Below are 27,790 nucleotides of genomic sequence, written 5' to 3'. Positions count from 1 at the left end.
CAAACTTTCACTGCCATCTTAAGGATAAACCTCTCATCAGGCCCAGTCAAAAGTCTCTGAAGGGAGGGTTGACTTTCTCCTCTAGTTTGGCTTTCACCTAATACCAAGAGATAAGTATTCTCAAGTAGAAATTCCTGTTTGTGCCAGCTCAGCCTTGATAAAAGTCTCCAAAAGGATTCACTGAAAGTCCGTCTGCACTATACATACTACTGTTTTAGTATCTTAACAATTTTAAGTCTCTTTAAGACTCAATTTGAGAAGGAATCACACACAAAAAAATCTTTGAACAGTTCAAGGTAAGCTTTTTTGGTAAAGATTTGTAAAATGTTTCCTGCTGATTACTTACACTAACCAGAAACCCTTTCTGCAGGCTCTGTGGGCTCATAAATGGTGTCATTAACTGGCATATCAGCCTTCTGGGTCTCATGTAAATTATCAGGGAGAAACATGGGAAAGGAAGGTAAGTGGGGGAAAAGGCATACACACACACACACACACACACACACACACACACACACACACACACACACACACACACACACACACACACACACACGGCTTCTCAGTGGTTCCCTTTAGAGAGGATGCTAAAGTCAAAACCTGACATTTAACTGGTAGGCCTAGTTACTTAGTGTTCGGCTATGCCCATCCAAGTCCTTCAATTGTCCTCTTTGCCAGCTTACTTGTCCTAACTCCTCCCCCAGTACCTCAAACCACCTCAGGATTAGTAACTTCCAAGACCCCATTTTGCAAATCAGAAAACGAAGACTCAGAAAAGTTACGTTTTATACAGTTCCTATACCTAAGTAGAAGCGCCTCCATGAAAGTCAAACCCACTTGATTTCAAAGCCCAAGCAAAATGGGCAGGGCGGGTTGGCCCGCGAGGTTCCTAATTCTGGCATTTGGGGCCAACCAATGTTTTAATGTTTTCTTCTAATATTTATCTCATACACACTTTGACATTATTGTGTCCAATACATGCACACCTTTTTTATATCTTTTGTTAAAGACTTTATATTTCTACACAGTGAGTTCTTTTGGTTTGTTTCTTTTCTATGCTGGAGACCTTTTACGTACTAGACTCTACCACTGAGATACACCCCCAGTCCTTTTATAGGTTTTACGTGATCATTTAAATCTTGGTGTAACTGGCAAAGCACCAGTGGCTCCTGCCTGTAATCCTAGCTACTCAGGAGGCTGAGATATGTGGCTCACAGGTCAAAAACAGCCTGGGAAAGAAAGTATGAGATTATTATCTCCAATTAACAACCAAAAAGCTGGCAGTAGCATGCCTAGCATTGAGCAAAATACTCAAAGACAGGGTCCAGGCCCCGAATTCAAGCCCAAGGACCAGCACAAAAAATCTTTGTAAATGATTATTTAAAATCAGTGGGAAAAGGGTAAACTAATTTATCAGTGGTACTCATTAAACAGTATGTTGGAAATGAACTATACAACTTGGAGGCGAAAACAGGGAGAAAATGAAAGAGGTGACCCTGTCAAAAATAATTGTACTCATCTGACTTACATAATTGTAACCCCTCTGTACACAACTCTTGGAGACAAATTGGACAGTCAGGCTCAGTGAGGGACATAGAAAAGGTCAAGGTGGAGGCCTGGCCTTCAAGAACCATATAGTCCAGCTGGATTAGCAAGGCACATCATAGAAAGTACAGTGGCGGGGCCGGGAGTTTGGCCTAGTGGTTAAAGTGCTTGCCTAGCATGCATGAAGACCCGGGTTCGATTCCTCGGTACCACATATAGAAAAAAAGCCAGAAGTGGTGCTGAGGCTCAAGTGGTAGAGCTCTAGCCTTGAGAAAGTCCAAGGACAGTGCTCAGGCCCTGAGCTCAAGCCCAGGACTGGCAAAAAAAAAAAAAAAAAAAAAAGAAAGTACAGTGGCTAGGAGCTGGCCTTCCATGGCGTCTCACTTCCTGCTCCAAGAACATACATCTTCATGCTCAGGGTTGGTCCCTTTCCTCTCTGACATGTTTTTGTTTTTGTTTTCATTTTCCTAACCATGGCTGGACTCCTCCAAGATTTCTCACCTACAACCCAGGCCCTGCAGCCTCTTCTCACTTGATTGCCTCATTCCCTCTGCTTCCCTGACCATTCTTCCTTTACTCAGATGTGTGACATCTCTCACAGGAAATCCAAACATAGCACATCAAGAACAGTTATATATGAGTAACCTTAGCAGTTTCCCAATACCTTGGCCTCCTTTGTATCCATGATCTCTATTCTATATGGCTCTTTGGTGCCAGGTGTCTGTCCAGTCTGTCTCTTCCCCCATCTCTACCTGCATGCTCTTCCTTTCTCCCAAGGTCAGATCTTCTGTCTTAGTACCAAAGCTCCTTCAGCTCTCATTTGACAGCCCTGCTGATTATAAGCTCACCAAGGAGCAAGGGATATCACTAGTAGCCATCTGAAGCATAGCCAGTACTCATGTGAGCTTGTATTTGTGCTGATACATCAGCATTTACAAGTTTACACATGATCACCACATATCCTCAGGGCAAACACTGCTCATCTGGAAAGGGGAGTTAGTCTACTGGTGCCTTTTAGCTCTAAGTCATTAGACCACATACCTAGGTTCTTTATCCATCAGTCATGTAGCAAAGAAAAGTTTTCATTTCATTTTATATCTGACTCTTAAGCAAATTTACTCCAGTCATTAAGAAGTTAAAGTTGGGGCTTGGAATTTGGCCTAGTGGTGGAGTGTTTACCCAGCATGCACAAAGATTCCTGTTCAACCCCTTGGTATCACATACATAGCAAAAGCCAGAAGTGGTGCTGTGGCTCAAGTGGTAGAGCTCTAGCCCAAGGACATTGCTCAGGCTCTCAGTTGAAGCTCCAGGACTGACAAAAAATAAAAATAAAAATAAATAAAAAAATTTTAAAGTTAAAGTTAAGTCTGCTATCATTGTAATACTTCCATTGAACTTGGTTTTCTCCTAACACAATTTGATGTTCATGTTTATTGTTTATGAAATAATCTACCTCTAATCACTTAAAAATCAAATAATGTTCAAATTAATGAGACTGGGAGTTTGGCCTAGTGGTAGAGTGTTTGTTTAGCATGCACAAAAACCCAGGTTTGGGAAAAAAAAACCCAGGTTTGATTCCTTGGCACCACATATATAGAAAAAGCTGGAAGTGGTGCTGTGGCTCAAGTGGTAGAGCTCTAGCCTTGAGAAAGCCCAAGGACAGTGCTTAGGCCCTGATTTCAAGCCCCAGGACTGGTAAAAATAAATAAATAAACAAATAAATAAATAAATAAATAAAATTAAGGAAAAGTCAGCTTTTGCTTGTCTTACCCTCCATACCTGTAGTTTCTGCCTTAAACTTACATTTCGTGCCTTTTTTTTCTTGCCAATTCTGGGAATACAGCCCAGCATCATATATACCAAGCAAGTGCTGTATTCTTGAGCTCCATTTGTTTAAAACTTTTCAATTTAAATCTCTCTTGACTTCCTGGTATAGTAAAAGCTCTTATTTATCCTCCCTTCATCCTCTCCCCCATTTATCCCATATAGTCACAACTCATTCTTCAGTTAGATCAATATAGATCATCTTGATAATCTATAATTACATTTACTTTCTTATACAAATTTTTTGGCATTCCAGGTAGGAACCAATGCTCATTGCTACATTCTCATTCATGGAGGTCTGGAAAATTGCATTAGTATTTTTGTTAATCTGATAGTTGTTACCCTTGTGATTGGGAAGAAGGGTTGTGTCCTGTCTGTAATTCAGGTTAGTGCACTGGAATGAGAAGGTAGGATGTTCACTTGCACCATAGTTTGAGAAGCAGATGATTTTCCATGGAGTTGTGTGCAGGAAATGCTGGGAACTTCCTTTCTAGGAGAGTATTAATTAATACATGTGGCTCACAGAAAGAACTCAATTATGAAAAAATTTAAATTTCTTTCAAGGTAAGCAAAATGGAGTATCATTCTATGTAGTTAAGACCTTATACCATGTCAGATTCCTCCAGCCTTCTTTGGTTCTTCACATAGTTCTTTCCAATTTACCTCTAAGTATTTTTGCTTTCATTCTAAGTGATTTAACTCTCTGCTGTTATGTTCCTCATTTTAGCAAAAACCTTAAGAACCTCTTAAATTAACAAGACTGCCCCATAAGCTGTGCCATGAACCCTAACCCTCTCATCTACTGCACCTGCTGGGACCCATGGAACATAGGGCCAAGGAAGCTAATCAAGACCCCTCAGCCACCAAACAAGAACTCTTCAGGAAGACCCAAGTAAGGGTAATGCGAGATGGGTGAGGGGCAAGGGGCTTGTCTTTCATCTGCACTAACCTTTGCAGCCAAATCCCAAGTGCTCCAGAAAGCCTAGCTTTTCATGGCTTTCCTTAATGCCTATGGGCTGTTGCTTGCCTTGCAAGCCCTGGCTGAGACTTCCTTCTTTAAGAAGTCTCAGCACTGGTACAATAGAGGAAGTGCAGTTTCCAGTCAAACAGCTTTGGGGCCATCTGCCCTCCCCATGTGGTACTACCCAGGACAAGTGGACAAGTGCCAAGGTCTTGGGCCTGAAGTTTTTAAGATTTCAGATCTTCAAGATCTAAGTTGTTCCAATTTGGGGGTCACTGTGAAGAGGTACTTAGCTGGAATTTTGAAACATGCTTGTAAATTTCCTGTACTCCCCTTTGAATTACTGATTTTTCACTTCCAGGCTAATTCCTCTTGTATCAACTTCAAAAGAACCAACAGTAAAACCTCCTGCTACCCCCAAGTAAGTATTTGTAAGTTCACCAGATAGGAACTGCTCTTGGGCATGTGAATGATCTCTCTCCCTTGAGCTTCATTGTCCTGCCAGCTTCAACTAACTTGTTGCCACCGATGTCAGCAAATGGCTTAGAATCCACAGTGTTTTTCTCAAAATCTTAGCTCCTCCCTGTAGGTAGTGTGGTCTTCTTGTTTGCAGTCAAAAATCACCTCTCATCTACTCTGTCCTCAGCAGCTGCTTCTGGCCCTAAAAATAACTAATGGCTAGGGGACCCTCCCACACCTACCAACGGCAATGAACCTGCCTTGCCAATTACTGTCCTGTGGCTAAGGTGTTCTAAAGATTGCATCTGTGTGTCAGCCACAAGTTAAAGCTTTTAGTCCCATTTGATGAGCTTAGAAAAATTACTTAGTTCTAGGTCTATGCCTATTATTTTGTCTACTGGGAACTGTCCACTTTAAATTCCCTGGAGCTTACATTCTGGCCAGGTGGGAGATGACTATGAAGAAATTAATATAGAGCTGGCAAATACCACATAGAAAAGAGTGCTGCATAGGGAATTGTTTTCTGCAGGGAAGTTAGCGCAAGTGCCTGTGTACAGCGAAGGAAGAACAGTCCCTCATGCTGTGTGTGCACGCGCCTCCAGAAAGATACCAGGATAGCAGGAGTGAAGGGAGCTTGGGGCGAGTGATGAGATAGGGACCCAGAGAGGGTAAGGAGCTGATGAATGCACTAAAAAGGACAATGGCCTCCAGAGATGTTCTCGTGCAAAGAGTTGGGCATGCAGATAGAATTAAACTTATGAAACAGTGGACCATGAAATGGAGAAAGATGAGCTTATATTTTCCAAGTAGGTACAGTCAAGTCTCTTACAGTATGTAAGAGAGGAGGTCCAAGCAGCAGGGAAGCTGTGATAGCAATAGCAGAGTTGCAAGAACCTTTAAAGAGCCACAGCCTTGCCCATGCCTTTAATTAGCCCAGTGAGACGCATGCTGGACTTGAGCCTCACCAGGGCCTGCATCAAGGGTTCCCCAACCATCCTATGCCCCCCTCAAGAAGGTCACGTGACAGAGGTTCAGCTGATTGTGCATCAGGATGTATCGCCTACGGTCTGGACTTCTGATGCTCTGATTTCTTGTACAGGATGAAAGCTCATCTAGGAAAGCAAGGGGAGAGCAGTAAAACACAGACTGTGAGTAGAACTGGGACAATTTATCAAGCACATACTATGGGAAATGGTGGTCTTCAACACACCTCATAGAATCTCCACGATGATCCGAGGAGTCTCAGCACTAGGTGCTGTCAATAGTGCACATGACATGTGCCTGGCTAGTGGAGGAGCCATGATTGACCCCAAACTGACAGTTTCATTGCACTCTTGTATAAGCTGGACCAAGTGTCCCCAGGGAACCAGACGGTGCTAGTCTAACCCTGTGCACAGTTCAAGCCCAGATGCAGGATGCCCTCTGCCACGAGTGGAAAGCCATGAATCCTGGGACAGGGGATGTCAGGGTACCTAAGGAAATCAGGGGCAGGAGGGTGCTAGGGGAAAAAGAGATGGGGCTCAAACCCAGAAGGCTTTGGATACTTGCCCTGGAACACAGACTTCATCCCTGTGGTCATGCCTTACAGGTCTGGCACGGGCAATCAGTCAGCTAAGAGGTACATTTGGAAAATGCACTTTTTTTTTAAAACTGTTTTTTGTTCTGTTTTTTTTCTGTCTTATTTTTCCCTTAAACAAGAATTATGCATTTCTTTAATGGTCTGGGTAGAAAACAATCTAAACCAATAGAGGCATAATTTCTGGGCTAGGAGTGTACCCTAGTGATGCAGTGCTAGCATAGCAGGCATGAAGTCCTGTCTTCAATTCCTTGGTACCACATACACAGAAAAAGCCAGAAGTTGTGCTGTGGCTCAACTGGCAGAATATAAGACTTGAGAAAGTTCAAGGACAGTGCCCAGGCCCTGAGTTCAAGCCCCAGAACTAGCAAAAAGAAAAAGAAAAAGAAAGAAAGAAAGAAAGAAAGAAAGAAAGAAAGAAAGAAAGAAAGAAAGAAAGAAAGAAAGAAAAGGAAGCAAAGGGAGGGAGGAAGGGAGGGAGTAAAAAAAAAAAAAAGAAAAGAAAATCCCTCTAGGAGATAGGATAGTGAGTCAAACTGATGACTCATGAGAAACCAAGTGCAAGATACCTGTGTGGAGAGGGAAATGACAGGTATCCCTCACAGCTGTGTCCCCCACAGTTCCAGATGCTGGGACCTTATCCTAGTCCATGTCACAGAGTAGGCTTGCTAGAATTCTAACTTGGCATCCAAGTAGGGAAAAGAGGAGGAAAGAATGCATGCTAGTCATTTCTTGTATATTCTTGTGTTTTTTTCCTCCTACAAAAGCTCCTTGAGGAAAAATTATTATCCCCATGTTATGATAAGGAAACTGAGTCACAAAATTGAGCCAAGGATTCAAACTCAGGCTTACCCAGTGCTGAAACTAATTTCCACAGTGCCCACCTGCTCCCTGGCTTTGACCACAAGGGAGGATGAAGACCATGATAACAATGGTTCCGTTAAGCAACATTGCATATGAGAGGTCTCTAGGAACAATTCTAGAGTCATCTTAGTGCTGAGCTTGGATCTCAGAGATACAAGTGGAAGGATGGTGATTGGAGGAAGGTGTGGATGGAACCTGGGCTGTAGACTCTCATGTCATGGTTCCATTTTTAAGAAGTGAGTAGGCAATAGTAGAGGATCTGAAGGAAACTCACATGTGTGCAATTTTATTTTGCCTTCCACCTCGGTGCCCAGGAAGTAGTCAACGTGTCACCTGGCTATCAACTCGTTCGGAATCGTGAGCAGATTTCGGTCACATTGGGGGAGGAGTTGTTCAATAGGAAAAAACAGTTGGATTCTGACATCTTGGATAAAGTTGCCACTTCCAGGTAATTTTAGAACAACCTAGATCTCTTCAGAGTGGGCTCAGCCTGGTCCAGCCTCAAGGACAAGTCCCCGAAGTCCATACTCAGGCCATATGGTCCCTGCTATGAAAAAAGAGTTTGTGTAATTCATGCTAAGAGAGCAGTTGCTTCTGGGGTGAACATCAGGTGAAATAGCCCTAAAATCATCTGGATTTGCTGTGAAAATTGAGTAAAGTCAGGGTTTCTGGGAGGCTGGAACTGCACATCTCCTTTTTCATTGTTGTTAGTTCAAAACTTCCATGCTAGGAGATGCAGCGTAGAAAGTTCTAGTCATCTCCATCTATTGAGTACACGATTATCCTGTCTCTTTGAAGTTCTGCCCACTTGCAATTATCCAGTGCCATACTTGGAATAGTGACATGCCTTTAAATTCCACCTGCTATGTCTCCTGTCCCAGTCTTCTCCACCATGCAGCCCACTCATATTCAGGCATCTTCTCACCTAGAGTGAGAAAGCTGTGCTCTCCCTTCAGACTTCACTCTGCTATGAAAACTGTTTTGGGCTTTTTTTTTTGCCAGTCCTTCTGGGGCTTGAATTCATGGCCTGTGCACTGTCCTTAGGCTTTCTCAAGGCTAGTGCTCTACCACTTGAGCCACAGCACCATTTCTGGCTTTTTCTATGTATGTGTTACAGAGGAATCAAACTCAGGGCTTTGTGCATGCTAGGCAAGCACTCTACCACTAGGCCACGCTCCCAGCCCCCATTTTGCTTTTTAATTTTTTTATTATCTTTAGTTTTACAAAGAGACTTCAATTGAACATATCAATTTATAAATACAATATATCTTGATCATTTTCTAAGACAAAAAAATCTAAAAGAGCAGCAGGAGTAACAACACACATACATACACACATACATACACACACATGCACATGCGATCACTTACCATCTGTTCATCTAAAGAATGTATACAGCTTAATGGTTAACAGTGGTTACCTCTGGGAAGAGATTTGGACTGGAATAATAACTGTGTTGTGGGGTTTTTCTGATTTGAACTGGCCCACAGAAGCTAGACCAAGTCCCCGTCTTTATATCTTATGGGGCATTCACTTCCTTTCCACAACCTTCTGCAGGAAGAGAATGGGTAATATATCTATAGTCAAGCTAATACCTACAGTGAACTCTTAGGTTTATATAGGGAAAGATGTCACCAACTGGGGCATAATAAAATAATAATACTCCATGTTTGGTTACTTGATAAAGCTGTGAGTTTTGTTTCTAGGACTCAAAATACAGTGGTTTCTCAATATTCAAGTTTCTCATGCCCTAGCATCATCTCCCCCTGTGTCTTCTTTCCTTACCCCACATCTCCATGTCCTCCATTAGATGTGGAGGATGATTGGCCACGGGATTAGAGTTTCTTGACTTGTATCCCTCCTCTCAGCTTCTCCATACAAAGTAGTACCAGTTCCCTGATCTGTGTATACCCTCATCCTTTTTGGTTTGTTTGTTTGCCATTAGGCTTCACATGTGCTGTGCAGGCACTCCACTGCTGAACCATGCCTCCAGTCTTTGTTGCTCTGGTTATTTCTGAGAATATTGATTTTTTTACCATGGCTGATCTGGGACTATTTATGTTTGCCAATTATCTAGTTGTATACCACTGTGCTCTGATGAGGGGATTTCTTGAACTTCATTTTCTGGTCTATTTTGGAATTGTGATGTTCCTGATCTCAGCCTTCCAAATGGCTGGGATGACAGATTAGATAACTAAATAACCCAGCTATTTTTCAAGATGGGAGCTCACAACTTTTTGCCCAGACTAACCTAGAACATCAGTCTTTCCAAGTTCAGCTTTCTCCCAAGTGCCTAGGATTACAAACAAGATACCAGCTCTTAGCTCTATTTTGTTTTTGAGACAGGGTCTTACCATTACGTTTGCTCAGAACAGCCTCAATGTCATTATCTGTCTGCCTCCACCTCTTGAGTAACTGGGATCACAGACAGCAGTCACCACAGTGGCCTGAAAGCCACTCCTTTAAATCCCCTGAGACCCATGGTTGTCTCATTCCTTGTGTGTTATTCACAGTCAACCTCAGTCTTATTCCTCCATTTTCTCTTTTCTTAATCTCTCTCATTTGAACTATCACTGACTCAAGCTCTAATCAATGACTGATATATTTCTATTTCTCTTCACTCAATAGGGCACCAAACCACCCTGCTCACTTTTAGCTAGCTTAGCCAAAAGGCCAGATCTGAGGTTCGACCAGTCTTCTGTGAAATACTTTATCCAAGACCACCCCTCCATCCCACCATCCCCTCCCATGGTCGTGGAACAGATACAAAACATGTCCTGGATCTCACCAGACCAGACTCTAGTCAGCCCACACATCTGACTGGTGCAGCAGTAAGCGTTGTGATGATAGAACTGCTTGTCCTACAGGACTGAAATCATTTCTGACCTTGAAGAGCAGATCTCAGAGCTGACTGCAATCATAGAACAGATGAACAGAGACCACCTCGCTGCTCAGAAGTTGGTGAGTAATCCTTGCATTAACCAATACCATTTCAGAGAGGATGAGAAGAACATTCTCAGACTACCTATGTGCCAGGCAAGATACCAGTCACTTGACTTCAGTGAACCTTTTTGCCTAGGAGATAGGACTCTGGAGATAGGAACATGTATGCAGTAGCATTTCTCTGTGAGGTCCTCTCCATCCATATCTGCAAGAACTCAGGCCTGACTCATTCAGTTCCAGGAAGTCTCCAACTGCCTCTCAGATGGGACAGTGCTCTCCACGCTAGAAGGTTCTTGTCACTTCCCATCTGTCCTTAGTGAGAAGATGAATTTCAAAGGTTATGAGGTTCTCACTAATGATACTCACAGACAGGTGCCTCCAGTGTCACTTCCCACAGGATTACCCCTGGAACCCTAGCTACTTTAGAGACTGAGAGCTGAGGATCAAAGCCAGCCCATGCAGAAAAATCTCCAAGACTGTTATCTCCAACTAACTAGCAAAGAGCCTGGAGTGGAGGTGTAGCTCAAGTGGTAGAGTGCCAAACTTTAAAAAAAGAAAAAAAAAACTAAGAGAATAGGAAGCACTTAGTTCAAGCCACAATACCAGCATATACACATAAGAAAAGCTTCTTCCCATGTCCACCATTTGTTACCAGTAAAACTGTCAACACCCATACTTCAGAAGCTACATTGATCATTGCATCTTCTTTGTGCTTCTTAAGCTACACAAGTGACACATGTCCGAGTTTAATCATCAGTTTCATCAGTGGCCCTTCTTCCCCAGCTCAAGCAGATGTCCCTGAGGGTGTGGATTGAAATGCTAGACCAGGGGCCAGGAGTTTGGCCTAGTGGTTAAAGTGCTTGCCTAGCATGCATGAAGACCCAGGTTCAATTCCTCGGTACCACATGTAGAAAAAAGCCAGAAGTGGTGCTGAGGCTCAAGTGGTAGAGCTCTAGCCTTGAGAAAGTCCAAGGACAGTGCTCAGGCCCTGAGCTCAAGCCCAAGACTGGCAAAAAAAAAAATGCTAGACCAGAGTTTTGCTCAGAAAATTCCTCTTTGGTGAATGAAACCTTCCTCACTTGGGGTGCGGGGAGGGGAGCTCCAATTCCATCCAGCACATGGTCTTTCACCCCTGGATTGGTCAGAACTCTACAGTTACCCAACATTATGATTCAGGCCAAGATCTCCCACCCTCACTGCTGATTCACTATCTTATGTCCTTCTGCAGAAGGAAGAGTGAACTTTGAGGAGCTTACCTCATTTGCACAGGCAGAATGTACATCTGACTCATCAGCATAGGCTAATAGAAGGCAACTTGAGAGACCATGTCCCTGGAGGGACCCAAAATTGAGGTTTTTGAAAGTACTTCTGTTTGTGAACCCCACCCCAATTTGTGGTGTGGCCCTGTAGCCAAGAGTAGTCCTGGCTAGCCAGTCAGTAGCTGAGGCTGAGACTGGTTGTGCCAGGCAGCCTCTGTGCCTTCCTAGTAGGAGAGAAACAAGATCTTGTCCCCATGCCACATGGCTTTGAAGGTGTCCATTCTTCTTGAGACTCAGGACAAGAGATTTGCTATGTTAGAATGATAGTTACCTTAGAAAAAGAGCAATTCTTGGCCGGGAGTTTGGCCTAGTGGTTAAAGTGCTTGCCTAGCATGCATGAAGACCCGGGTTCCATTCCTTGGTACCACATACATAGAAAAAAGCCGGAAGTGGTGCTGAGGCTCAAGTGGTAGAGCTCTAGCCTTGAGAAAATCCAAGGACAGTGTTCAGGCCCTGAGCTCAAGCCCAAGAATGGCAAAAAAACCAAAAAAAAACAAAAAAAACAAAAACAAAAACAAAAGAAAAAGAGCAATTCTTGTCTGCTGTAAACCAACCATGCTGCCGAAAACACAAACCAAACAGCTTCAAATTCCTAGAAGGCAGATTCTGACTGCTAATCATTTTTATTTTATTCTTCCAAGCCAAACTTTTTGCTCAATAAATGACCAGTTTAATTAAGGACCTGAATCCAAAGGTCACAATCCTACAATAAAATGACAGTCTACTATTTAGGAGGGTAAAATCTGAAAATCTAGGTTCAAAGCCAACCCAGGCATAAAAGTCCATGAGACTCTTATCTCCAAGTGAGCACCAAAAAAATTCAGCTACAGAGCTGTGGCTCACGTGATATGAGAAAAAGAAAAAGAAAACAGGCTCAAAGACAGCAATCAGGCTCTGAGTTCAAGCCCCAGTCCCAGGTCGGGCACCAAAAAAAAAAAAAAAAAAAAAAAACAATCTGACAGAGGAAATCAGACTGTCTACAAACTGTAGTGTAAGAGATAGTTTCCATGCACCATCAGATTTATGAACAGATTGGGAATAGGCATTGTTCTAGTTCCTCTGTAATACCTGTAGAATGTGTCTAGGACAGGTGTGGGTGGAAGCACCCCTGGAACTGGGGAGGCTTTGCAGAAGACGAGGATCCTGTTCCCAGCCCTGGGTGGTCAATGATGTTCTCATTTTAAGCTTTCCACTGAAATGGATCTCCGCTGTGCTGAGCTGAAGCAACATTTTGAGAACATGAGCAGGTATGTTTGTTTCACATAAGTCCTGGGAGGCTGTAGTTGCTAAGGCCCCTTTGCAGGACTCTAGTTCCTGGAACTTCACATGATGCCGAGTCTAGTCAGATCTTGTGGGGGAGGGGGCAGAGATGATTGGGGCAGTCTTTGTGGGCAGAATGGCTTAATTTATGGTCACTGAAGTGATTCAGGGCTTTTGTACTTCTGCTTTTGTATTTTATCATCCACCTTTCTCATTTCAATGATGATCTTGTTGGCTGCTGAGAAGAGCCTTCTTATTTATCCTCTATGGGATTTCTATGATAAATAACAGCTTTTCTCAACACACTCTCCTCCTTCCTTCCTTCCTTTCTCCAGTCTTAACTTTCAGTGTGGTACAGTAGAAAGAGGGGATGGGAAGAGAAAAACAATGACAAGTCAAGAGGAAAGGATGTGGACGCTTATTCTCTGTGTGGGCGAAGCAAATCCCAGAATCCCCTGCCAGACTTCCAGCTACACCCAGAGTAGCCTGTGTCCTGTAGAGAGATAGCATTCCTAGCTGAGTCATCCACTGTGATTGATTGATCGGATGACTATTGCTTTAGAGGGATTTTAGGCTTTCTGGGGAAAAGCAAACTTGCACTCCCATGTTTGTTGCAGCATTCTACACAACAGTAAGTTGTGGAGCCAACCTAAGTTCCACCAATAGACGAATGGAAGAAGAAAATGCCATTCAGACTTCAAAGAGAAGGGATTCTATAATTTGTGCCAATACAGATGTTTGTCTCAAAATTGCTTTGAGAAAATTTCAAATGCTCTTATCAAACACACACAAAAAAAATGCATTTGGGGCCAGGAGTTTGGCCTAGTGTTAGAATGCTTGCCTAGCATGCACCAAGACAGGGGTTCAATTCCTCACTACCACATACATAGAAAAAGCTGGAAGTAGTGCTGTGGCTCAAGTGGTAGAGCTCTAGCCTTGAGAAAGTCCAAGAATAGTGCTCAGGCCCTGAGCTCAAACCCGAGACTGGCAAAAAAAAAATGCATTTAAAATGATGAATCTATTAGCTTGCTTAATTTTGCTTTTCTGTACTATATTGCTAAAGCACAAATCATTTGGTACATCATGAATGGTTGCCTTTCTAAATCACTTACAATGATGATGAAGACCCTGCACCCCTAGTTGCATCGTAGCATTTTACATACACATTTATTTATTTGCTCATTTATAGACTTCATCTTTTTTTGACATTCTGGGGCTTGAACTGAGGGCCTGGGCACTGTCCTTGGGCTTTCTCAAGGCTAGCACTCTACCACTTGAGCCACGCACTACTTCCAGCTTTTTTCTGTGTATGTGGTACCAAGGAATCGAACCAGAGTCTTTGTGCATGCTAGGCAAGCACTCTACCGGTAGGCCATGCTCCCAGCCCCTAGACTTCATTTTTTAAGAAAAGCCAAGACAGTTTCTATATATTTCCTATGTCTCACACTCACAGCTTTCCACACCATCAACATCACCACACTGGTATATTGGTTACAACTGACACATCATGGTCACCTATCATCCACAGTTTATGGTTCACTACTAGGACTAAACATGCTAGGTTTGGAAATGTCAGAAGAGTTTTACTGTGTTACAAGTCCTTTGTGTTCTACCTGTTTGCCCCTCCCCGTCTCATCCCACTCCACTCTACCCCAAGCCCTGGCAACCCTTGATCTTTTACTTTCTCCACATTGCCTCTTCTAGAATTTCATGGACCTGGAAACAGAATGGTTTTTGTTTTGTTTTGTTTTTTTTACTTAATAAGGCCCAAAGTGGTTTCCAACTCTGTGGTTTAATGACTCATATAGACTTGCATTTCAATACTCAAACAATGTCAAGAACTGCCTGCTTGGTCTGGGAAATAACCTGGGAGCTATTGTAGCTCAGTTTCCCAAGCAAAGACTGTACTCTTAGGTAGTGAGTATATGGACCCTGACAGCGCCATTTTTAAAAAGTGGGTGAAAGAAACAAAGGGTCCTCTTACCTCTTTCTGGATGGAAGCCAGAAGCTAGAGAAACTGAGGACCTCACTCACAATAGGAGGACAGAGGAGAGGGGAGGGCAGGGCAGTGGGTGGCTCAGCTCTTCTCACTGATGACAGTGGTGTTCTGGGTTCTCTAGGGAGCTCACGAAGTCTCATAAGATGGAGCTCAGTAAGTTAGAGAACAACTACAAAGAAGCCTTGAAGGCAGAGAAGGCATCTGCTCAGGAGAAGCTAGGTACTACTGGGACCTGGGAGAATGACCCTGGGAGGAGGGGTGAAAGCTTGATGAGGTCTAGGACTGAGCAGCTCGGGCTATGGATGGGTGGTGTCCACGTGTCTGAGGCTTCCTGCTGAAGCTAAAGTGGAAAAGGCAGTTCAGCATGAGACTGAAAAGAAGAAAGACTGTGTCTGAATACAGGGGGTGAGGGGCAGATGGATGGAGAGATGAAGAGTAGACAAATAGTTTTTGGGTCATGGGGCTTGAACTCCACCTGGGCACTGTCCCTGAGCTCTTCAGCTTAGGCTACTGCTCTACCTTTGAGCCAAGCCCCACTTGTCATTTTCTAGAGGTTAATTGGAGAGAAGAGTCTCAGTTCCTTTTGTGCCTGGGCTGACTTTGAACCTTGATCCTCAGATCTCAGCCTCCTGAGTAGCTAGGATTACAGGCGTGAACCACCGTGTCCAGCCCAATGTACTTTCGTGAAAAGAGAACTGACTAGCTTGAGGAGATGGATGGAATTGGGATAGATGGCAGGTAGAAAATGGGAGGGGTTGAGCAAGATACTCTGTACTTACAAACTGACATATTGAATTGAAACCCTTTTGTGCAATTAAAGATAATTTAAATTCTTTGAAATAAAAAATATTTCATGTGAATATACTTTTAAAGTATATCTAAATGTTCTACAAGTGTAATGCTACCAAGATTCAGCAAGTGCTGGGTGCAGTGGCTCACGCCTGTAATCCTAGCTACTCAGGAGGCTGAGATCTGAGAGTCAACCCAGGCACAGAAGACCCTAAGACTGTGAGCTCTTTTCTTTATTAACTACTAGGAAACCGGAGGTGGCAGGTGGTGCTGTGGCTCAAAGGGCTCAGCCTTGTGCTGAAGAGTTCAGGGTCGCCACCCAGATCCAGAGTTGAAGCCCCAAGTTTCTTCACCCATAAAAGGACAGTGTTTTCTTTAATTATTATTATTAAAATCTCATTGACATACTACATGGTCTTTGATGTACAAGGATTATATTGGCCATGTAATGTCATTGTTTATTATGTCCTTGGGAAGATCAGGGTATGCCCTTCAGAATTGTGGGTTCACAGATTAATCTCCAAAGAGAAATTCTAGAGACTTTTTCCTTTATTTTAATTTTTAAACAGTAGTATACTTTGCTAATACTCCTACAAACATGTATTGTTCTCCTAATCATTGTAAACTAGAAAACATTTACTTAAGAAACAGATATTCATTTTAAGGTTTTGTTCCTCTTTTCCCCAGATGTAGATTTTCCTTTGTGGCTTTTGTTAAACTGTAGTACAGATTTAGTGCGTGCCAAAATCCCCTAGAAGCATGTCTCTCTGCTAAGATCCTAATTTGATAGGCTTAACATAGATTTCAATATGTATATATATATATATATATTTTTGCCAGTCCAGGGTTTGAGCTCTGGGCTTGAGCACTGTCCTTGGGCTTTCTCAATGTTAGTGCTCTACTACTTGAGCCTCAGCACCACTTCTGGCATTTTTTCTATGTGTATGGTACCGAGGAATCCAACTCGGCTCTTCGTGAATGCTAGGCAAACACTCTACTGCTAGGCCAAATTTACAGCCCTGGAGTTCAACATTTTAAGGTTTAAATAAGCTTCCAAGGTGATTTTCTGGGGAATAGAAAGGCTTCCCCACCTAAAGAAGAGTTTGTGGTAAGGAGATGTACAAGACAGCCCATATTTGGATTTGAAATGTGCATGTTAGAGGAGTAACATGACCCTGTTGGGTTTTTTTTTTCTTTGTTATCCAGAGGAGATGGAAAAGGAGTATAAGTATTTGAAGAACATGTTTCATATGTATCAGGTGAGATTCAGAGGGGCTTTGTTGGGTTATACAAGTGAGAAAAGCTGGTATCATACCTGACTGGTAACACTGAGATGCATCCAGCTCTTGCCCAGAAATAATACCTTTTAGCATCCCAGGCCCTAAGTGGCCCTGACTATGCAGAGAGAAACAGAACCCAGTGGCTTCCATGCATGACCATGGCCATCTAAGCCCTAAAGAAGCTTATTGAGAAATAGATTTCTGGCTACAAAAGTAATAGCTGTTTATTGTTCTTCAAAAAAATTTTTTTTGTCAGTCCTGAGGCTTGAACTCAGCACTATCCTTGGGCTTTCTCAAGCTAAGCTCTACCACTTGAGCCATAGTGCTACTTCTGGCTTTTTCTATGTATGTGGTACCGAAGACTTGAACATGCCAGGCAAGCACTCTACCACTAGGCCAAACTCCTGGCCCCCTTAAACATTTTTTTAAAGGAAATAACCAACAGTAACAACAAATGGAAGTTTCATCAACTAAAGGCAACCTCTATTTTTGTTCTTTGTTAAAACTACTGTTGAGACCACGTTCTATCAAATCTATATACATTTTTGTATCTCCTCATCAAGCATGTCAGAATGCCTTATCTCCTTTTGTATAGACTAGTATTATCTTAATATAAGTGTCACTGGACATTTGGTTATTCCTCTACTGTTGGCCATTTGAGTTATTTCTCAATGACTCCAGATAACAGAAAACACTATTTTGTCTGTGAGGGAAAGGAACAGGGGAAGTTTGGAGGCTTCAAGCCCGTTGGGCACTGTCCTCAACAGTGGCTCGCTCTAGTGACTTTCCAGGTTTGAGCACCGAAAGCCCAGGCCAGCCATGGCTAGTCAGATGTTTTACAGAGAGCACCCATTTCTTTCAGCAACTGTAATTTCCTTTCGTGGTTGAGATTAAATACAGCTGCCAATGCCACTCCTGTTGACTGGCTCAGACTTTAGGAGGCCTGGGAGCATGGCAAGGAGGAGAGGCCTAGGACTTTGATGCTGCTTTGACCCCTTCTGGATTGGCAGAGGGTTTAGATAAGCAGAGTAACGGTATGCATTTGGAGCTATTTGTGGCCACCTGGATGAGGGTCTTTCTCACAATTTGCACAATTAGAGGCCCAAACTGAAGCATGTACAAAGTCTAACAAGAAGCTGGGCCAGTGAGTTCCAGACCAGATTGGACTATATAGTGAGAACTTGTGTCTACAAAAATTCCCAGTATTTTCTAAATGATCAAATTAGCTCCAGATACTTCCCATCATTCTCCATGTCCTACTGAACGGGGAGTTCTGTGGCTCAAGAATGGCTGACCTGTGAGAGAGAAGAAGCCGGCTTCAAAGGGAGTCAAGTTCCATCCCTGCAAATTCTATGCATAGTTTTCCACCAGCTGTCTGCTGGTTTAGGCTGGGGTTTTCTTCCCATACACCACAGAGGGTCAGGCTAAGAGGAACAACACAGGGGGTTAGGAGGGGTCCCCAGGTATGGATTTACAGCCTCTATAGGCCTCCTATTTTAGTACATTCTTCTTCATGGTACTTTTATGCCTCTGCAGGATAGCATTTATGATGAAATGGAAGATAGGTGGTTCAAGCGGAAGGCAGAATGGGAGAAGGATGAGAAGTTAGAGCGAGAAAAGATCCTTCTACAGCAAAGTGAGTATTATAGAAACTTCTGGATTTTTGATGACAACGGTATCAAAACCGCAGCTGTTAAACAAGTCTTGACTTTAGGGAGGTTGAGTTCAATTACCAAGGGTGAGGGAGCTACATGCTGGATTCTCAACGTGGAAAGATGGAAAGGTGCTTAGAGTTTAGAGACTCCTGAACTAAGGATCTATGCCTGCAGCTTTCAAAACTCACTGATTCCGTGTTTGGCTGCCATAGTCTAGAAGTATTGGGGCTCAAGAGGAATAGTAACTTGATACTTGAACACAGGTGACCCCAAAGTTCCAGCAGTTTCTGAATTAGAATATGAAATATTTACTTGTGTAGATAGGGAGACAGCACTGTTGATTACAACGAGAGCCTCTTACTGTCCCCTCCACCATGTTTCCCAAAGGGAGCCATATTTGATAAACATTTTTAATACTTCCAACATTCATAACTCATAGCTCCATAGGTGTACCACCCACCATTCAGCGAGCTTTACCATAAATTGAAAAATAGAGGAAGGAATTTGTGGGATGGTTCCCAGGCCTAAGCTGCGGTCCCTTGTACATTTAGTTAGCTAAACCCAAATTACTGACTGATTTGCTTTGCCTCTGGGAAGTCAGCCCACATTTTGGTGAGAACTCTGGCCCTTAGGAGGTAACATGAAGACCTTGGAGTTGAAGTTGGCCATGAGATGAAAGCCTCCTCTCTGTGGTTTTGCTTAGGATTCCCTTACCTAGAATCCCAGAGCACCAGCACCCAGATCATCTCCCAACCTTCTAGTTAGTCGTAAAGCACCTCCTGTGTCACAAGAGTCTAAGCTGATGTGTAACTACTCATTTGTGAAACCCCACATTTTAGCTGTTCATTATGTAGCTCTGTCTAGAGTGACCCTGTGAGCCCTGAAACTCCCTACTCATTCCCCAAACTGTGACACTGGATTGTTGGGCATGCCTTTTTCTTGTTGTTTGCTATTAGAGTTCGGTGGGCATGTTTCCCCACCCATGAAAACAATAAAAATCTACTTCTGTCCCAAGGTTAGGCACAGAAAAAAGCATCTGCTAGTCAAAAGCTTGCTTTTTTTCTTTGTTTCTTTCTTTTTTTTTTTTTTTGCCAGTCCTGGGCCTTGAACTAAGGGCCTGAGCACTGTCCTTGTGCTTTCTCAGGGCTAGAGCCTCTATCACTTGAGCCACAGTACCACTTCTAGGTTTTTTCTCTATATATGGTACCGAGGAATTGAACCTCGGTCTTCGTGCATGCTAAGCAAGCACTCTACCACTATGCCAAACTTCTGGCCCGAAAGCTTTTTTTTTTTTTTTTTAAGATTATAATATCTAAGAAAACACCATGGTTACTTCAGCAGGGAGAATGAACAAAATAATAAGCAGATTTTGTGTAAACCCCAGAGATGTTGGTATTGACAGCCAATGTGACTAAGAATAAGCCCCATGCTCACTCTCCCTTAAACAACTCAGAGAGCATTAGAGCCTGAGTTCCAAGATGAAAAGGCCCTGAGTTTGACTCAGTCTGGAAATAATTTTATCTTTAGATATTTTGGACTTTTTTTCTGCACCTACTTTTCCCACATTCATACATAGGTGTGTTTTTTTTCTCCCCTCCCCAGAACATAAGATGGCAAAAAGGTTCGAGTTAGAGTCAGAAGAAGAAAAGAAGAAAATAAACAAATCTTACAGTGATATCTTTGAGAACTTTGTTCGAGAAAAGGAGGTAACTCAATCAAATTCATCCATGATTCAATATGTAGTCCAGGCAACAGAGCTGAGATTCCAGATAGGTTCTCATAATTGGCTGATTTTTTTTTTGCATTGATGGACATTTTCCTCTTTGTCCAGCTTTCCTGGAACTACATACAAATAGACCAGCAGTCTTGTTGTCCTTTATAGCTAGATAATCTTACTAAGGATAAGAAACTAGAATGAGGCCAGGAGTTTGGCCTAGTGGTAAAGTGCTTGCCTAGCATGCATGAAGACCAGGGTTCGATTCCTAGGTACCAAATACATAGAAAAAAGCCGGAAGTGGTACTGAGGCTCAAGTGGTAGAGCTCTAGCCTTGAGAAAAAGTCCAAGGACAGTGCTCAAGCCCTGAGCTCAAGCCCAGGACTGGCAAAAAAAAAATAGAAGAAGAAAAGAAAATCATAATTAACAGGGGATGACAGAATGCTAGACATGCAAAACCTCAAGTTCCTTGTTTTCCCAAAATCACATTTCTGATCCTTCTCATCCAATGCTGAAGAGATAAGCATTGGTGCAAATTAAATCAAGCAAATTTGGTCTTGCACACCACAGTGAATGAGAGTAATTACTTCAAAGTTAATGTAGATGAGGGCTAACCAATTGCTAGTCAATCCACCACTACTGAGACTCATGAAGAGGGGAATGGTGAAGGGCTGAGTGCCGTGTTAATATTTGATGCATATGCTATGAAACTAGGAGAATTTATGGGTGTGGTTGTGAGGGATGGGGGAGAATGGCAAAAGAGGTGACATTGATCAGGATGCATTATACTTATGAACTAATTTGTTGAATGGTAACCCCTTTGTGAAACTACTTAACGATAAGAAAAATATATTTTTTTAAAAGAAAAACGAAAAATGAATTCTTCTAAAATGTACAGACATTAAGTAAACATAAACTAACAAGTAGAACTCAAAACAGTTTACAGCACCAGATAGTTCTCTGGCTTTGGAGTACACTGAGATTTACTTTACCAACAGTAGATGTGTAGCTTAACAGAGGCCACTGTGGTCTTCAATTCTATAAAGATTGACCTTTATTTTCACTATAATCCCAATCAAAAGGTTTTTTTTTATCCAGCTAATTCAATTAACAAAGTAACTTTTTCTTCTTCCTTTCTTTTCCTTTTTTCCCTCCATCCTTTCCTCTTTCTTTTTTTTTCTTTTTTTTTTTTTGCCAGTCCTGGGCTTGGGCTCAGGGCTTGAGCACTGTCCTTGGATTTTCTCAAGGCTAGAGCTCTACCACTTGAGCCTCAGCACCACTTCCGGCTTTTTGCTATGTATGTGGTACCGAGGAATCGAACCCGGGTCTTCATGCATGCTAGGCAAGCACTCTACCACTAGGCCAAACTCCCAGCCCCTCCTCTTTCTTTTTCTATCTCTTTATTTCTCTTTTTTCTTTTTCTCTTCCCTTCTTTATCTCTTTGGTATCACAATGTAGCCTCAATTTTTTAATTCTCTTGTCTCAGTCTCCCAAGTGCTGGGATTACAGATGGGTAACACCACCTCTGGCTTGACCATGTAGCCCTAAAATTTACATAGAAATGCAAAAGATGTACAAAAGCCTAAATAACTGTGAAAAACAATAGCAAAGTTAGATGACCTTTACTAGCTGGTTTTAAACTACACTAGCTAAGGCTAGTTATTGGCTTGAGTATAGGTAATACTTAAATGGAACAGAATGGAGAGTCTGCTCTTTCGCTCACAGATATATTAAGACAATAGGGAAATGATTTTTTTTCAAAAAATGGTGGTCAAAAGCCAGGTGCTAATGGCTCACATCAATAATCCTAGCTACTCAGAAGGCTCAGATCTGAGGATTGTGGTTTGAAATTGACCTGGGAAGACAAATCTGTGAGATTGTTATGTCTATTTAACCATCAAAAGGCTGGAAGTGGAGACAGGGCTCAAGTAGGAAAGTGCCAGAGTTGAGGTGAAATAATTGGAAGACATAGAAAACACAGAATGCTACCTGGTAATACTACATGGTAGTTTATATGGATATTTTGTGACTTTTACATTCCAATTTAACTCTCTCCTTACTTTATTACAAGAAGTACTTGCATGTAAAAGAAAGCATAATTTCTTTTCATATTTGTCAATGTGTAAGGCTAAAACATAATATTTTCATTATTTAATTTCAAAATGTCATCATTCATTAATAATGTGTGTCATTATAGTCATGTCTAAGCTTTGGTGAGTATTGTGTACCTGAATCCTCTACTGGCTGTGTAATTCTTGAGAAGTTCTAGACCCACGATGCTGACCTTTTCCAAATGAAATTGTCTTTAGGAGCTTATGAAGCAGCATGAAAGGGATACCTTGCAATTACAGGAGCTGAGAAAGACCAAAGATGTAAGTTTTTCCATATTTTTCTATAGCGCTGTCTTACAAACACATCAGTAAAAGTTTTTCCAAGCCAATAAAAATGGACTATCTAACTTTGGGCAATGGTGGCTCACACCTTTAATCCTAACTTATTTAGGAGGTTAAGATCTGAGGATCACCATTCAGTGCCAGCCTGGGCAGGAAAATCCATGAGACTTTTATCTCAATTAATTACCAAAAGCTAGAAATGGCACTGTGGCTCAAATTGATAGAGTACTAGCCTTAAGCACAAAAGCTCAGGGACTGTGTCCAGGCCCTGAGTTCAAGACACAGGACTGACATGTGTGCATATGTGCATGTGTGCACATACACGCACTCGCACGCGCGCGCACACACACACACACGCACACACACACGACTATCTAAAGATAAATTCACTGAATTCTGGAACCTTCTGTAAAAACAAAAACAGTGGTGGCTTTTTTAGAGATATGTCACAGTACCAGGAATGTGTGATTATAAGTACAGAAGGACCTTGAATGATAAAATGTCATGTACATCCTTAAGACTTCTGAAAATTCTAAACCTCCTCATGAAATACTGACTCTAACCCTGTCCTTGAAACTCGAGGGTCACTGCAAATATACTATCCAGCTTCCAGCTTTAACAAGAGAGTCTCATCCGCTGGGACACACTGGGGCACTTCTTAGAGCCAGGATTCTCAACAACTGGCGCAAAGCCACTTTTGTTGATCTGTTTTGCTGCTCCTTACGTAACAAAATCTTCTCATTATGTTACCAACTTTGCTCATGTTTTTCTCTTAGGTTGAAATTCCATTTCTATCCTCTCTATACATTTTGATATTCAGCAATATCTGAGATACCAACTCAAATGCTATTGCCCATACAGACTTAACCTCAGCAGGACAAATGGATCTTTCCTCTGAAGAAATTATGTTGTGCTCATAGATGTGTCTGTTTCTCTCTGTTGATTATCCGAGTAGTACCCCGTAACTAGCACCTTGTAGCTACTATAGTGATAGTAAGGTGGTGAAGGGGCCAAAAAGTAATCTAGACACTGTCTCAGATGTCAGTCAGTCCCCCTGACCTTCTCAATGTAATCAGAGCTCTAGAGCTTCCCACACTGTGTCCATCCTCTCTGATGTGTAAACTGGTGAAGTACCATCACATGCTGCAATTACCTTGTGCAAGCACTATTTTGCATTCTTTAACTTATTCATTCCAATGATTGATTGCTGTTTACTGAAACCCTGTGATGTGCCATGCACTCTTCTAGGAACCGGGATTAGCAGTAAACAAAACTGACAAAAGCCTTCCTTCTTTGAGAGCATCTGCTTAGATGATTATAAATCTGTATAGAAAGTAAAATAGGAAAAGGAAACATTAAGGAAGGGAGCTAAGCATTCAAATAGACTTTTTTTTCACTCCCCATCCAATCCATCAACCAACACTCTAAAATGTATCCAGTTCATCCACTTCTCTCCAGTTCTGCTGCCCATCCCCCCAGTCCACTATTCTTTTCCTGCACTGCAGCAGTATTCTCCTCCCCTTTTTGTTCCCCTTCTCCTCCCCCTCACTTTGCTTCTGCCACGCAAATAACTGTTCCACAGAACAGTGAGATAAATGCAAACAGTGAGACCCATGCACACCTAAAATGGATGGCTTAGATGGCTCCCCATATTTTCAGGTTGCCACATCTTGCCAGAGATAAACTGACCCTTCGGCAGCCCTTGACCTTGGCTCACTACCCTGTTGCTCTTCTATTCCAGCCACATTCATGTTCCTAATCATTTTTCTTTCTAAGACTTGTATACACGCTCCTCTTCCTTCTTTAGACTTGTAGAGAAGTTATAATTTTATAGAAAAATTAGACCAAAAAGTACAAAGATTCACTTTATTCCATTTCAGTCCCCATAATTTCTTCCTATTTATTCATTTTATACTATCATCCTGTTATTCCCATTATATCTTGTTAAGGTGATGTACTAATTGCAGTTGACCAGCAATACTAAGATATTATTTAAGTCCATAGGTTATACAAGGGTTCACTCATTGGTGAATTTTGCCTAATATATCATGTGTCTGTCAACTAGTCTATCAGACAGAATAGTTATACTTCGTTAAGGATGCCCTCTGACCACAAGTTTATTCCTCCCTTCCCTTCCCATGCCATTAATCTTTTTAGATTCTAGAGTTTGGGCTTTTCCAGAGCATCATAAAACTGGAATCTGTAACCTGTGTTGAACAGAGACTGTTTGTTGACCAGATGGCTGATGGCCGCTGGCCTCATCCATTTGAGCTCTGGTGAAGGCAAGCTGTGCATCAGCAACAATGAAGATGAAAACCAGAGTGCACACGGAAGAGACAGAGAGAGGGTGGGATTCCTGGGTTGGCTGTGAGTGGTGGAAAAGAACAAGTAGTTGAAGTTGAAGTATTGCATTCAGATGCCTTGAGAAGAGAATAAATAGGGAGATACTGGCATGTTATACTGGAATCATTTCTTCTCGTACAGATCATAGAGGAAGAGTTGCATGCACAAGCTCTTATTTTGGAATCACTTAACACAAACTTTTACCAAACCCAGATGGAACTACAGAGAGAGGTGAGTCCTGGCTGGCTGGTGACTAGGGAGGAAGCCAAGTCTCTGCTGTTTTTCACTATTGTACTGCCCTGAAAGGCTCTGAAGAAGACAGCTGTTAAAATTTATCTCTTTCAGAAAGCTGCAGTGGGAAATCTGGAGAAAACACTCCAGACCAAGCTTGAGGAAGCTGAAGAAAAGTATAAGTACACCATACAGACCTTGGCTGAAGAAAATAATCGACTTAGGTTTGTCAACTGCTGCGCAAAACAGCATGGTTGAGTTACCCTAGGGAGTAGTGGGAGGGCACTTGAGAGGGGAATAAGTAAAAAAAAAAATAAACCAAAGCCAGGCTCTGGTGGCTCACACCTATAATCCTAGCTACTCAGGAAGCTGAGATATAAGGATGGTGGTTTGAAGCCAGCCTAGACAGGAGAGTCTATGAGTCTCTTGATCCCCATTTAACTACCAAAAAAATAAAAAGAAAAAAGCAGAAGTGGAGCTGTGCCTCAAGTGATAGACCACTAGACTTGAGCAAAAAAGCTCTAGAGGGACAGTGCCCAGGCCCCGAGTTCAAACCCCAGAACCAGCAAAAAACAAACAAAAAACTAAAGAAAAAGAAAATAGAAGCTAGGCGTGGTGGCTCATGCCTAGCTACTCAGGAGGCTGAGATCTGAGGATCATGGTTCAAAGCTAGCCCGGACACAAAAGTCTGTGAGACTTTTGTCTCCAATTAATCACCAGAGGACCGGAAGTGGCACTGTGGCTCAAGGGGTAGGATGGTAGTCTGGAGCAGAAGAGCTCAGGGACAGCGCCCAGGTCCAGAGTTCAAGCCCCATGACTGACAGAAAAAAAAAAGAATGAAAGAAAGAAAAAGAAAATAGAAGGGAAGAGACAGGAGGGAAAGGAAGGAAAGGGAGAGGGAGAGGGGAGGAGAAAGAGAAAGAGAGAGAAAGGAGGAGGAAGGAGAAAGGGAAGGAATGAAAGGAAAAAGTAAAAAAAACAAAAAAAAGAAGAAGAAAAGATAGTCCTTGGCAAGGTCTGTGCACCACCACTTTCTGGAAGAAGACTGTATTGAGATTAGACCAACAGCTGATTGCTGAGGTTAGAGTGAGTAGTGGAGGTAGTTTCAAGTGAGAGGTAACTAAACTGCTCTCCCTTACCTTCATGCCTGGTTTTTTTTTTTTGCCAGTCCTGGGCTTGAACTCAGGGCCTGAGCACTGTCCTTGGACTTTCTCAAGGCTAGAGCTCTACCACTTGAGCCTCAGCACCACTTCCGGCTTTTTTCTATATATATGGTACCGAGGAATCGAACCCGGGTCTTCATGCATGCTAGGCAAGCACTTTAACCACTAGGCCAAACTCCCGGCCCTCATGTCTGTTTTTATGCAAGTTGACACAGGAAATTTATCTGAATTTCTGTTTCTTCAGTCCTGTGACCGAAGGTTGTGTTTTTCAAATATTTTCTCTGACAGTTCAGAGGTTTGGTGTTAGTAGGTTACTCACAGATGCAGTTGCTTCTGCTTCCCTAAAAAACCCACTTCCTATCAGGAAATTATAGTTACTTGAAGCTAGGTCTTCAATTATTAAATAAAATTTGGTTAATACTTTATTCATCATATGAGTTCAGTGGAAAAGTCCTCGCTGGTACAGCTGGCCACCACATTGAAAACATTAAAGTAATGAGAAAGACTAGTCTCTCCGGAAGGAAGCAAGGTACATTTCTACCCCACATATTGAGAATCCATTGAATAGTCTACATTCCTTTAACCTTTGGGTTAAGACTTTTCCTTTGATTTTGTAGGGAACAGATAAATGCCAAGAATGAAGAGACTTGTGAAAGAACATTTGAAGGGTCAACCTCCACTGCCGCTAATGAAAATGACTTTGACATAGAAGATAGTAGTAACAAAAAACAAACATCATAATTCAAAGATGTTCTCCGCAGCTGAAGAGGGTAGGAACACCATCCTTACCAGGGCCAGGGAACTTCTGAGAGGTTTTCTTGAGAAATGCATGTGATGAGTTGAGTTCTTGGGTTGCTCTGGCTATTTTTATTTTTTCACATTTTGTCTTTCTTCTCAGTGGCTGGGAAAATTTAAGTTCTTATCTCAGTTTCATAGATTACCATGACTCTTCACAGAACACTTTCCTCTGTATCTGGAACTCAGCTTCCTCTGAGCTGCATACTATTTTCTTTTCCACATTTACCAATTTTATTGGAAACATTTATTTGAAGGACTTCCTCTTACTGCATGTGGAGTATATTTTGAACTGTACTTTATGTCACCCTAGAGCACTTAACTAATAAGAGTGATAATTTATTTATTTTATTACAGACCATTTTTCTCTTAAATATATGCCTATAGTACATATACTTCTCAGCTCCCAACCATAAGGCCTCCCCAATGACTTAAAGAGGAACACCTGATAATTCTCTGCTTTTCTCAAATCATTACCCTGTGGGTATGTGCCCACAGGGCAGACAACAAAAGTAGGCACAGTGATGAAGGGTCAATGGCAGAATCCTGAATAGAGATTGGATGAGGAGAGGGGAGGGGACCAGCAAACTCAGAGCAAGACTCCAGCAAATGAAACTACCTTCATTCATCCTGTTTTGTCTCAGCTGCTTGACACCAATGTTGCAAGACATTCTAAT

At 42.2% G+C, this 27,790-nt stretch overlaps 1 protein-coding gene across 1 annotated transcript; it reads left to right on the top strand.

The window, feature by feature from the left end:
- Flacc1 (flagellum associated containing coiled-coil domains 1) lies at positions 1 to 27,161 on the top strand. Its single transcript, XM_090354599.1, has 15 exons — positions 1 to 296; positions 4,097 to 4,261; positions 4,692 to 4,751; positions 5,889 to 5,937; positions 7,544 to 7,677; positions 10,097 to 10,190; positions 12,677 to 12,738; positions 14,872 to 14,969; positions 16,746 to 16,798; positions 18,356 to 18,455; positions 20,077 to 20,180; positions 22,498 to 22,560; positions 25,066 to 25,155; positions 25,270 to 25,379; positions 26,936 to 27,161. The coding sequence occupies exons 2-15, from the start codon at positions 4,149 to 4,151 to the stop codon at positions 27,057 to 27,059; spliced, it is 1,254 nt and encodes a 417-aa protein (XP_090210725.1). The 5' UTR covers positions 1 to 296; positions 4,097 to 4,148; the 3' UTR covers positions 27,060 to 27,161.
- The last annotated feature ends 629 nt before the right edge of the window (positions 27,162 to 27,790 follow it).

Source organism: Megascapheus bottae, chromosome 21, assembly GCF_031878675.1.
Source record: "Megascapheus bottae isolate mThoBot1 chromosome 21, mThoBot2.hap1, whole genome shotgun sequence".
In the NCBI taxonomy this organism is placed as follows: domain Eukaryota; kingdom Metazoa; phylum Chordata; class Mammalia; order Rodentia; family Geomyidae; genus Megascapheus; species Megascapheus bottae.
The sequence above is the reverse complement of the archived record's forward strand: the minus strand, read 5'-3'. Positions and strand labels throughout refer to the sequence as shown.